This window comes from Callospermophilus lateralis, chromosome 11 (assembly GCF_048772815.1).
Source record: "Callospermophilus lateralis isolate mCalLat2 chromosome 11, mCalLat2.hap1, whole genome shotgun sequence".
NCBI lineage: Eukaryota > Metazoa > Chordata > Mammalia > Rodentia > Sciuridae > Callospermophilus > Callospermophilus lateralis.
The window spans coordinates 23,796,289-23,808,928 of record NC_135315.1 but is presented as its reverse complement, the minus strand read 5'-3'; the positions used below and the strand labels follow the sequence as shown (position 1 = coordinate 23,808,928).

Sequence of the window (12,640 nt, the reverse complement as noted above, 5' to 3'; positions counted from 1 at the left end):
AACAAGTAACTACCATGCCCAGCTTGTCCCATCATTCAAAACAAAGTGTTCACGTCGTGAGGGCACCCCCGAGCAGGCATTCTTCCAAGAACTGTCAAAGCTCAGCTTATTAACCCTTATGGTGATCCTGTGGCAATTCTGAGAAAAAAATGAGTAGGAACCTAAATGCACCAGAGTAAAGCTGAGGGGATTTGGACTTAGTCCCCAAAGTCATGTTAACTGCCTTTACATGGGGTGAGCCAGCCAGGTGGGCCACTTCTGTGTTTTTGGCCTGGCCAGGGAGGTGTGGGGATCCAGAAGGCAAAGAGGACTAAAGGTTCTGGAGAATAAACCCAGCATTATCAGGTTAAAGGCTTTAAGGAAACCACTTACTTCAGCCTAGGAGTGGGGGAGGCTTCATTTCAATAGATAAGCAAAAAAAAAAAAAAAGGGCCTAACCCTTCTGAGAATAGTCCACTAACTACACTGCTTACCAAAGTGGCCAAAATCTGAGAAACCCTTCTATCTAATCCCATTTCCCCTCCTGCAGATGTGGCCGAACCTCAGTACAATTCCCCGCTAGCTGGATGTGGGGCAGGGAAGGCAGGCCCTGTGCTCATCTGTGGGGAAGAAGCAAGAGCTTTGAGGTCTGAACCTGGCCTTCCAGGGTCACATGATCCTTAGAGCTTCTCCCTACAGCTCTGGCTGGCCCTGTAAGCAATGGAGTCTGTGTGACAGTTGGTGACTGGGCAGCTGACCAGGTAGGCCTGGAGGTGGCGGGCATGCTCTCAGAGGGAAAGGGACTACCATGGGCAGCAGACTGTGCCCCAGGTTGAGTCTCCAGAATGGCCACAAGCAAAACACAGGCCACTCATGCTCCTTTATGTCCTTCTATTCTGGACAATTTTCTAACACCAATATCTTCCCTTTCTCAATTCCTGATTTCTTATTTCAACCCCCAATTCCCCCAAAAGGAGGTGACCAGGCAAAGATTGGGGGGAAGCAGTGGGCTGACATTAATCGATAGGAGCGGCTTCGAGCAGTTCATGCGGCCTTATCTCTCTCTCCTTTGGATAGCGTGTGTCCGCCAGAGTCCGCGGGGTCGGTGATTAATAGGGGCCATCACTCACTGTCCCGGACGGCTGAAAGGCAGCAGGGAGGGGGCGGCCCTCCCCAGAACTGAGATAACAAGCAGCAGGAATAATGAGTGGTGTCACTCCACTTTTCATTTTGATGGAAAGTCATTACGGGAGTCAACGCCAGCGACAAAGAGCCATGAATCAACTGCTCTGCTATGAAATTAAAATCGAATTGCTGGCCACCCCCAGCCCCTACCCTTCCTGGGAAATGGGGATGGGTAGGTGGCTTGGGAGAAGGGTGCTATCCTGGGGTGGGCTCTATCCAATCCCAGAGCTGGCAGTTATGGGCAGGAAGTGAACAGGCAGCTAGTGAAGGTGACAACTCCTGTCTCCACCTTGTTTACCAGACCCTTCCTCCCCAACCGCATTTCCCCTCTGCCTGGAGGTAAGCTGTGATTAAGAGGAAAATACAGCTTTTCTGGCTCCAACAGGGCTGCCACTTGAGTGCTCCCCTCGGGCTGCTGGCCGGAGTGGGACAGCCCAGGCCCACTGTTATGGAGACAGATATCCAGCTGCCCAAGCCTTCTCAGAGCCCCTTGCTGAACCATCTGTAGTATTAATGGGGTCCCCTTTATTACCAGAAGCAAAAAAGAAAAACCCTTAGCCTGGGGCTCTACAGTGATAGCTGATGGCCCAGGGAGGCAACCTGGATCACCAACACATGAAGTGATATAAGTAACCGTCAGCAGTAAACCAAGAGTCTTTTGCTCTTTTATTAAGTCCAATTCAACTAACTACAAGCAGCAGCTGTGGTTCAGGCTGATAGGCCACAGGGCCAAGCCAAACAGTTTCTTGCAGAGTGCCAGGTCCCCATCCAGGGGATGATTCCTTCCTCTGGCTCTCTGTCCTCCAGTCTGCCTGGCTTCTTGAGGGGAAGGGCTTCACAACATCAGCCCTGGCAGTCCCACCTCCACCTGAGGCTGGGGAGATGGACAGGCAAGAACACCAGAGAGAGAACATCAAACAGAGGTTCCCATCAGGTTCACAGGGCGCCCGCTGTACCTCTTGGAGATGTCAGCTTCAATCTAAAAGATAGCAGTATCAAGTGGGCAGGAAGCAGAGGCAGGTGCAATGCCTCCTTCTGTAGAAACAGGTTGGGGGGTTCCCATGTGAGGGGTCTGCCTGTCCTGTCTTACCAGCTTCTGCAGCTCCTTGGTCTTCTCCAACAGCAGGTCCAGCTTGGGCTCCAGCGCTGCCTGCTCCTGAAGTGCCTCCTGCTGCTTCTGCACCATCAGCTCTTTCTTCAAAGCCAGCAGCTGGGACTGTTTTAGTTTTTGCTGGAGGAATGCTGTCACTCGGTCCACATACCTGTGCAGAGGACTCAGTAAGGACTGGTAGAGCTGTGCACCTTGAGCATCTCCATCCAACTGCTGTACAGGTGAGGCTCACAAACCAATTCCCTAATTGCCTCTCACCCTCATATACTTAAGTCCTTGTTTTGTAAGGAATACCCATTCTAGGTCCCCCTTCCTACTTGGGAAGTAGATCCTGCCTGTATACACAAACCATTCCTATCTTGCCCCCTGCAAACCCCTCTATCCTCAGGAGGTGATGTCATGGGATGCAGGGATTAGATTTAAGGGGTCATGGAAGAAGAGGAGGAATACAAGGGGAAGAACTTAAGATGATGGAGCCTAGCATCAGGTTAGCCAGACCTTGGTGAGGCCAGAATCATAAACAGGTGTTGCATTTGAAGACTGGTGAGCCGACCAATCAGATCCTGCAGTGTGGACACCATGGTGACCATCTTTTCTTTGGTCTGGCCCTGTAGAATGGCGGGAGCCAACTGAAACTGGCTCACGGACAGGATGTCGGCCTCCTCACTCATCTCCACTGCTCTCTGGGACAAGAAGATCTCGAGCTGAGGACAGAAGAGTTGATTCAAACTAAGAAAAGAACTCAGAAGCTAAGTCCTCAGGCTGCTCATCCTGGGAGAAGGAGCAGTGAGGGCTGGACTTTGGGTGAGGCAGTTATCACTGAACATGTTCATGGCTAGAAACTCAACAGCTGCAATGTAAGAGTGTGCAGCAGCCTCCACCGTCATTCTGTGGTCCCCCATTCTGACCTCAGGCCAGTCCAGCTCTAGACCTCCATCTTTTCTCCCTAGCCTGTGGCTCAGATAATGAGAATGAAGAGATTCAAAGGTTTTCTCCACCCTAGTGAAGGTATTTATTTTCTCTTCATGAAGGGAATGAGATTCAGGGAATAGGAATCCATGTTTGAGAAACCCTGGATTAACACAAGGCCAGAAAGAATATGAGGGCTATATCTAGTCAGTCTTATTCTGCCATAAAATCTTGATACCTTTTGTCCTGCTTATCCCTTGAGGCTAAAGAAAAGCCTCTCTGGGAAGAAAGACAGAACCCAATGAGGGCTGAGATCTTTCAGGAGGGTCTCCCCAACCTGCAGTCCACTCAGAAGGATAGACTCCATCTTTCCAATCCTATAACAAAAGGCCAGCTGAGAACACCAGCTTCTTATTGGGGCTGCCAAAATCTCAGCCACAGGAATTGTATTTCAACTCAAATGAGATGGAGTTGTTTTTGTGGTACTCAGGATTGCACCCAGGAGCACTCTGCTACTGAGCTCTACATCCCCAGTCCTTTCTTATTTTCTTTTATTTTGAGACAGGATCTTGCTAAGTTGCCCAGGCTGGCCTTGAATTTGAGATCCTCCTGTCTCAAGTCTCCCAAGCTATTGGGATTATGGTTGTGAGCCACCACCCAGCACAAGATATTATGTGGTTCCCAACCTGCTCAAAACCTCCAACAGCTTCCCAGCTCATGAAGTCAAACCACAGTTCTGACTCTACATCTCTGAGCTGTTCTTTCATTCCCTGAACCCACCAGGGCCCTCTGCTCAGCCACATGGCCTCCCTGTTGTTGCTCAAATGTACAAAGCACGCTTCCACTTCTGGGCCTTTATAGTGGTTCTCTCTGCCTAGAAAGCCCTTCTATCAGATACCTGCATGTCAAAATTGCCTACAGTCTTGACTTATAGTCACCTTCTCAATGATACTTCCTTGATCCCCAGATATAAACCACAGTCCTGCCCAACAATACGAGTTTGTCTCCCTCCCCTGCTTTCTTTGTGTTACTTAGTAGTATCTAACATAAACTGCATACTTATCTGTTTCTTATCTGCTTTCCTGCTAGAACATAAGTTCCATGAGAGCAAGAACTTTGTCTTGTTCATTGCTCAAGCTCTGGAGTCTAAGACAGTGCCAGACACTCTGGAGGTATATGAGAAACATGAGCTGAATGAATGGGGGCATCCTAATACATTAGGCTCCTATTCCAGGACATGGAAGGCACTCAGCATCCCTCACGTGAATAGGGTCAGGTCAGGCCAGGGGTCAGGAATGATGCCACCTGTGCTGAAGCAAGGCCTCCCCACATCCCCTAGGTGACAGTACCTCCATGAGCTCATCAATGAACTGATTCCGGGTCTCAGGGTATTCAAGAAGTGTCAGAGCATCTGGGCCTCTAGCAACACCTTCTGGAGCTGCCAGGAAGAGAGGGAGAGAAGTGAGGAACGATCACAGGACTGGGGAAGAAAAGATACACCTTAAAGTTTGAGAAGCCCTGACAGATTACCATGGACAGACTCACTGCACTAAAGGCATTTCCCCAAGGGGAAAGGTTAACTTTCCCCAGGTGTCTCAGGCCTAGTTGGGCCTTCCTGCTCTGACCCTCATCCTGCAGGGAGAACCACAGAACTGGATTTCAAGGAGCACTAAGCAGGGCAGTGGGAGGTAAAGTGTCATCCTGCACTGCCCTCTAGTGGCTCTGGTCACTGCTACAGTCTCCCTGCTGGTGGTCAGACTTCAGGACCAAGCTGGTCCCCTTGAGTCCCCGCCATAAGGTGACCCACATTCAGTCTCTAGAAAGTTTGAGAGTTTCTAAATAGTTCAACAAATTTCCTGTGTTTCCCTCCACTGACATCCTCAAGATTTTGAGAAACAGTTAAATGTGCAAGAAACCGAATTTCAACAGTATTATTTTTCTTTGTGCCTAGACTCGGGGGTCCTTGAGCACCCCACTCTTGCCAGGGCTGCAGGGATGGAGCACTTACCCTGGGTTCCTGCTTCAAGCACTGTGATCTGCAAAGCAGTAGCATCGTCTCCCCAGTCTATCCCCTCAACTCCAGCATCCTGGATGGAGAGCAAAGAACCCAATGTTGGGAGAATTTCCCCAAGCCCAAGGGGCCGAAAGAGACAAAAGGCTTTGAAAAGTTCAATGACTGAAAACTCAATTGCATTAAAGTCTACAACCCTGAGGTAGGTGACAAAGATGGCAAGTGTGGGCCCAGTAATGTTGTCACCCTTATCCCCATTTTTCAGGTTCCCACCTGCCTTTACTCCCACCTCTTGCTCCAAATCACAAAAGAAAGGAGGTCCAAACTCTGACATGTCACTTCTGTAACTACCTTCCTTGGACGGCACCTGGCCTTGGGGTTGTGAACTTGGATTGAAGCCTTTACGGACACAGACAACACTTTTCTATGGCCAAAGCAGGACCACACAAAGTCCTCAAAGAGAAGGACTGGGAGGATGTCCTAACCTTTGACTCAGATTCCAGGGAGATGCCCCAGTCAATTCCAGAGGCTTCAGCAGAGATGCCTGCATTGGAAACTGTCTCCATCCCAAAGTCGCCCCAGTCAATCTAGAAGGCAAAAAAGTGTTAGCTCAAATAAGACATGTAAAACAAAAAGGAAGGGGGCTTACTTTCCCACGGGCCTTAGCTGCTTCTATAGGGAGGACACATTCAAATGCAATAGGCTCCAAGTTCCCAGAAGAAAGTCATCTTCAGAGAGCTCAAGTGATTGAAGGGCTCCTCGTTCAACAAAAGCCAGCCTACTGATGCTCTTTAGCACTTTTCTGTACTCTGGTCGTAAGAAGGCCAGAAAAGTAAAGGAACAGAGTCTTCTAGATCTTCCTGCCAATAGTTTTGCTCACAAGAACCTCCTTTATGCTAGGTGTGGTGGTGCACACCTGTAATTCCAGCAACTCAGGATGCTGAGGCAGGAGGATTGTAAGTTTGAGGTCAGCCTCTACAACTTAGCAAGATCCTAGGAAACTCATGAGACCCAGTCTCAAAATAAAAAATTTAAAAGGGCTGGGGATGTTTGGGTTCAATCCCTAGCATCAAAACAATACCCCCATTCACTCCAGAACTCTGAATTCAGGTCAGAGTTTAGAGTGTGTGTTGATGGAGCAAGCAGCACTCACTCAGCTCCTAATGAGGCCTATCTTACCGCATCTTCTTCCAATTGCTCAGGAGGCTCCTCCAGGCGTGGCCGCTCTACCACAGACGGCTCTGTTCCCGTCCTCCATTCATACACAGTTGAGTTTCCCCGTTTCTGTACGTACCGCAGCATCGGCAACACCTGCTCTGTGGGGCTTCAATAAAGCACACAACTGACCCTCCTACTAACCACTTGGGAAGCCAACACTGGGCTCTAGTCAGGGTCACGTGGTCAAATGGGCAAGACTCCCACTGAGTCAAGTATGTACAATATTGCTTACATATCATGTGGGAAAAACATGCATGGAGAAGGGAAGAGACAGGAGAACATCCCTCCTACAGAGAAGCTTGAAGTCCTTTTTACCTTTCACACACAAACTCTACACAAGCCTGGTACAGGTCGATGGCTTCCCCCAGGGACTGAGCCCCTGCCCCAATCTCAGTCAGCTGACTTGGCAGGTCCTTCACCAGGGCCAGCAATTCTCTTCGGACATTGTCTCCCTAGAGAGGGGAGAGAAGGGGAGCCAAGACAGATGTGGCAGAAGGGAGAGTCTAACAGGCTAAAGAAAATATCCAAAGACTAGAGACAGGTAAGACACTGGGGCACAACCTAGCCAAGAAGGAAGTCTTTGCCGGCAGCAGAGGAGCAGGGCTCAGGCACCCTCCCACTGTGACAAGGCACCCAGATGCCCATTCAACCACAATGCCTGCTCACCGTGATGCCATACTGTTTGCAGGAATGATAGAACTGCTCACGCATCTCAGCAGCCCCCGCCTGGCCCTCCTCCTCTTTGCGGCTGTATTCTTGTTGCAACTGCTGGCACTTAGCAATCTGCTTCTTCAGCGAGGGGATCTCGTAGTTGACATTCCGAACCAGGAGGCTAGAAAGTTCCACTGAGGAGGATCCAGGAAATTCACCCCAGGACACCCACACCCTAAGGCAAGTATGCCCAAGGATGCACACAAAGATGCCCTAGCATGATGGGTTAGGAGCAGGGATTGACTCCCTAGCACCCCCTTCCCTATTGTGGAACCTGAGATGAGTTAAGTAGCCTCTCTACTCCAACTCTCAACTGTGAAACAGGGACAATATTTACCATGCAAATCCACATGAAACCCAAGCACAATTCCCTGCATTTAGTAGACGCTTAGTAAAAAGTAGCTGTTATGATTATTTATACTATTCAAAAACACAACCCAAAGTACAACTGACCCTTTAGTTGTTCTCTCAGGCACCCAATATGACCCATGCCTCTTCAGCCTAGCATTGAATAGGGGTTCAAAGAGGGTGGGGGGAAGCACACCATATCTTACCAAGGGAGGAAAAGCAGGTCAGGCACTTGCTGTCAGGCTACAAATGCCCATTACTTGCCCAATCCTCCTCCTGTCCTAGCACTTTGTGGAATTGATTTTCCCACCTACAAACAGGCAACATCTACACTCTAGTCTCTCCCCGCCATAAACTGTGTCTTGTGTAAGCCTGGTGTCCTCAGAACTCTGGGAGGGGGCCTCCCCATGGATGCCAGGACTACTTTAGGGCCACTTTACCTAAGTAGGTATTGTCCTTCTCATACAGGGCTACGATTTCTTGCCAATCCTGAGTAGAACAGAAAGAGTAAGTCAGCCAGACTCAGCAGTCACCTTGCAGTTCACTCCCTGGACAGGGGAGGCTCTTCCAGCCTTTTCATTAGACACAACATCCTTGCCTTCTTCAGAAACTAATGCTGGCTAGACCATATGCGTGTTTTGTGTATATGTGTGTTGGGGGGGTACTGGGGATTGAACCCAGGGAACTCTTACTACTGAGCTATATCACCAGGTCTTTTTATTTTGAGATGGAGTCTTGTTAAATTGCCAAGGCTGGCCTGGGACTTACGATCCTCCTGCCTCAGACTCCTGATTTGCTGGGATTATAGGTGTGTGCCCCCACACCCAGCCACATACTTTTAAGAGCATGGTGCTAACAAGTGATCCCCAAAGGGGAAGGTCAGAAAATGTAAGCCCAGGGGAAGGATATATTTTTAGCATAAACTACAGGGACAGAGGGAAAGTTCAGGACATAATCTATGTAGATATGTTAAATCTTTAAAAAGACCAGAGAGGCACTAGCCCCAAGGACTGGGGCCACACATTACCAGCCCTTGGCCACACTTGCCTTCATCCGCTGTGAAGAGTACCGGCCAAAAATGTTTTTTGTGGAAGCCTCAGTGCCTTTGAGAAGGTCCACAATTCTCAGGCAGTGGAAATAGTGAATGTCTGGAAGACAAGGAGGAGTGAGGACATAGGATTACAACATCTTCCCACCTCCTCTGGCCTTTGCAGGTGGCTGACCCACATGGGTCCTACACTGCCAATAATTTCACCATGTAGCTCTCTCCCTTCATCATTCGATGTGGGAAGAAACCAGCATTTAAACTCCAAAATAAACTCTCTCTCTGGGGTCAGCCCTGCTGGCTAAACAAGCTCAGATAAAACAAATTCAGGAAAGCAGAACTCAGGCAACATAGCCGCAGCGCACTCACAGGACCCAGAGAGCAGCTGGGCGATCTCTTCGCTCTCTGGCATGTCCTGGATGGCAGCATTGATCTTCTCTCGAATCGTCAACACGAGACTCTGCCATTTCAGGTTGCAGTGCCTTCTGTCCACCAGCCAGTCTGCACGAGAAACACCCAAATCAGAGCATACCTTCATACCACCTAAATGCCATCACTATTTCAGGCTTAGCACACTGAGAAATTAACTAAAAGTTGTCTTTGTATTGTTTAAGGTATGGGAAGATGAGAAGAAAGGTCCAAAGAAAGGTTTGGAGCTAGACAGACTCTGGTGGTCTGACTTTATCTACAGTGATTTTTATAGAGCAATTGCCTCAACACAGAAATAAAGCAAACCTTTAAATTGGTCCTGACAGGAAAGTGCAACTTTTACCACACTAAATTCTCCATATTTTGCTTCTGTGGGTAATTATATCTTTCTTGTTGACAGAGGATGCTGCTCAACTTCCATGTCCTCAGGGCTGGGATTAACCATGACAATGGAAAACACAGGCAGTTATGCCAAGTACCGGATGAATGAACAACTACAAAGCTCCTAATACCTTCAGCGCCCCAAGGACTAGATAACACTAGTCTATTCTTCACAATGAAGTGCCACCCTGCACACGTGACTATAAACGTGACTGACCTCAAGGAGTCTGGGCTGTTTCGTGGTTTTAGAGCCAAGCACATTTCCTCAATAGAAGAGAACTCTAAGAGCTAGGTTTTGTGGGTTAGATGGTCCTGGTTATTTTCTTGGTGCTGGAGGTTGAACTCAGGGGTGCTTGACCACTGACCTACATTCCAATCCTTTTTGAGACAAGGGGGTCTCATAAGTTGCCCAGGTTGGCCTCTTAACTTGTGAATCTCCTACTTCAACCTCCCAAGTAGCTGGGAATACATACTACCAGAACCAGCCATGTGACCTTCATTTTTTAATGTCAGTACATAAAACAGTACCCGGTAGAGAGCTAACTCAGTGAATGCTCATTTACTGGTTCTTTCATTTCCAAATTCAAATTCACACATTGAGCACACATGGCCTGAAGAACTGGACAAGTGTGAATAAGGCCAAAGAAGGTCCACTGGTGGCCATCACACAGGACTAAATGGCTCCATACAGTGCTTTATCAATGAGTTACATTCCTAGCCCCCTAAATGGCCCCATGTAGTGGCGAATTTAGAACCATGGCCTTTTGCTAAGAAATCTGTCAACTGGTCAAAAACTATGATCCCATTCCAGTATCAGTAATATTCCCTCTCCTGTGTTCTTCTAAAATTTTCATAAAGAAAAATCTCATCGCTGGGCATAGTGGCACATGCCTGTAATCTCAGAGGCTCGGGAGGCTGGGGCAGGAGGATCTCAAGTTCAAAGTCAGCCTCAAATACTTAGTGAGGCACTGAGCAACTCAGCAAGACCCTGTCTCTAAAAAAAAAAAAAAAAAAAACTGGGCTGGGGATGTGGCTCAAGCGGTAGCGCGCTCGCCTGGCATGCGTGCGGCCCGGGTTCGATCCTCAGCACCACATACAAACAAAGATGTTGTGTCCGCCGAAAACTAAAAAATAAATATTAAAAAATTCTCTCTTTAAAAGAAAAAAAAGAAAACTCATAAATTCATAGTTGTCATAAAATGAGGAGCAAAGGGGCTGTGTTTGATTATCTTCATGGCAAGATTGGCATTAAATTGATGAGTCCAATTAATATTTTTAAATGCCAAGACTGTACATATACCCTGAGATGGTCAGAATAAAGAGGTCTTTCCTTGGTTTTGAACTGGTGAGGAGATATGTAGACCAGATAAAGGTGGTCTGGCCACTAAAAGATCTCTATGTACTTTCACTGGTCTTGGTTGTACTGTGCCTGTAATCCCAGTTACTTGGGAGGCTGAGGCAGAAGGATCACAAGTTGGAGGCTAGCCTATGCAATTTAGGAAGACCCAGTCTCACAACAAAACAAAAAGTACTAGGGATGTAGGTCAGTAGTAGAGTGCCTGTCTAACACCTGCTGGGTCCTAGGTCCAATCCTCATAAATGGGGAGGTGGGGGAGATAAGATCTCTATTTCCAACTGAATTTGAAGTCCCTCTTCCCCCTAAAATCAAGGGGAGATGGAAGCTTTTTTTTTTGGGAGGGGGTAAATATCACGGATTGAACTCAGGGGCACTCAACCACTCAGCCACATCCCCAGCCCTATTTTATATTTTATTTAGAGATAGGATCCCCCAGAGTTACTTAGTGCCTTGCTTTTGCTGAGGCTGGCTTTAAAAAAATTTTTTTAAATTTAATATTCATTTTTAGTTGTAGTTGGATAAAATACCTTGATTTTAGCTATTTATTTTTATGTGGTGCTGAGGATTGAACCCAGGGCCTCGCCTACTGCCATTAACCCTAGACCCTTGAGGCTGGCTTTAAACTCAGGATCCTCCTGCCTCAGCCTCCTGAGCTGCTGGGATTATAAGCATGCGCTACTGTGCCTGGGGAAAGCTTTAAAAAAAAAAAAATGGAATCCAAAATTGAACCTAGGGTGCTCTAGTTAGATCCTTCTTAATTTTTATTTTGAAATAGGTTATAGCTAAATTGCCCAGGCTGGCCTTTAACTTGTGATCCTTCTCCGCCCCGGCCTCCTGAGTAGCTGGTGGTGTACACCTAAACGAAGTTTTTTAAAAGATGGTAAAGTTTTTTCCTCGATAATGCAAAGGGCATTGTTGAGCCAGACAGACTTGTTTCAATTCAGATCTGCCACTGGCAACTGATCATCTGTCACTCAATAATATGATTTGATAACATATGTTTAAGTAGAAAACCTTGGTTAAGTACAGACACTCTGCGGTTCTTCCCTGCTGCTCTTAGTCTGGTCATTGAATAAGGTAGGCGGTCAGCACCTCAACCCACACTTTGAGAGCTCTTGGCTGTTGGCGGCAGGGGGCAAGTAGCAGACCTCCCCCGACAGCCGACTACGCGGGGTCGCCCCCTCCTACCGAGCAGTTTGCTGGTCTGGATGTCGATGGGCAAGTGCTGATGATCCTGGTGGGAAACACGGCGGGGAGGGGCTCCTGAGAGCGTGGAGGGGACGCGCCCCGCGCGCACTCATTTCAGTGTCCCAACCGCCTCCCCGAAGGGCCAGAGCGACGGGCCCGCAAAGGCTGAGCACGGGAGACAGATCAGAGAGTCAGGAAAAGGGTCCCGGGCCAGTTCCCAGTTACCGCAACCCCGTTCTCCACACCTGCATCCTTCCTCCACTTCCGCTTCCGGCCGGAGAACCCGCCCCGCCCCGCCCCACCACCAATCCAGTGCGGGTGTAACTAAGTCTCAGTTTAGGCGCAAACGGGCCTACTTCAGCCACGTAGCTGCCCTCCGCATAGCCAATCGGGGCGCACGCGTCATCCCCAGCGGCAAGCCCCGTCCACCCCGAGGCTCCGAATGGCTGAGTCTAGAAAGGGCGGGAGAACAGGGGACAGCCAATGGGAGGCGTGAGGCGGGCTCAGTGATGCAGAGCGCAAAGGGAAGGGGTCCAGGGAAAGGGCTGCAGTGGCCGCACGGCCACAGCAGGTGGCGCCCAAGAGCTGGTCCCCGTTCCTTCCTCCCAAGGAGGGCGCAGATACCCCTTCTTTACGCGTCCGCAGGCAGGGTCGTACAGAAGGGGTATCTGCGCCCTCCTGACGACATTTTCCGAGACAGTTGAAAATGCCTTCTTGCCTCCTTGCCTCACCTTACCGTTTACAGCAATTTGTAGATCTCTTCTGACA

General features: G+C 48.8%; 1 protein-coding gene across 4 annotated transcripts; it reads right to left on the bottom strand.

Annotated features, from left to right (window-relative positions):
• Positions 1-1,817: 1,817 nt before the first annotated feature.
• Positions 1,818-12,203, bottom strand: Cdk5rap3 (CDK5 regulatory subunit associated protein 3). 4 transcript variants are annotated; one of them, XM_076870569.2, is made up of 14 exons: positions 12,118-12,203; positions 11,873-12,037; positions 8,887-9,018; positions 8,520-8,620; positions 7,913-7,961; positions 7,080-7,258; positions 6,729-6,865; positions 6,375-6,519; positions 5,681-5,782; positions 5,193-5,271; positions 4,534-4,622; positions 2,774-2,979; positions 2,255-2,426; positions 1,818-2,143 (listed from the first exon to the last, which is right to left on the bottom strand). In XM_076870569.2, exons 3-14 carry the CDS (start codon positions 8,927-8,929, stop codon positions 2,078-2,080), a joined length of 1,368 nt encoding a protein of 455 aa, XP_076726684.1. In that variant the 5' UTR covers positions 8,930-9,018; positions 11,873-12,037; positions 12,118-12,203; the 3' UTR covers positions 1,818-2,077. The 4 variants fall into 4 exon arrangements, with proteins under 4 accessions (XP_076726684.1, XP_076726682.1, XP_076726683.1 ...); XM_076870567.2 differs by having other exon boundaries at positions 11,873-11,918; positions 12,118-12,145; XM_076870568.2 differs by having other exon boundaries at positions 1,818-2,038; positions 11,873-11,918; positions 12,118-12,145.
• Positions 12,204-12,640: the final 437 nt, after the last annotated feature.

What these genes read in the sequence shown, in the direction of transcription:
- Cdk5rap3 (XM_076870567.2), bottom strand. An exon ending in CCAGACCAGCAAACTGCTCG is followed by an intron (nt 9,019 to 11,872) that starts GTAGGAGGGGGC and finishes TTTCTCGTGCAG; the next exon opens with ACTGGCTGGTGGACAGAAGG. An exon ending in CCAAGGAGCTGCAGAAGCTG is followed by an intron (nt 2,144 to 2,254) that starts GTAAGACAGGAC and finishes GCTATCTTTTAG; the next exon opens with ATTGAAGCTGACATCTCCAA.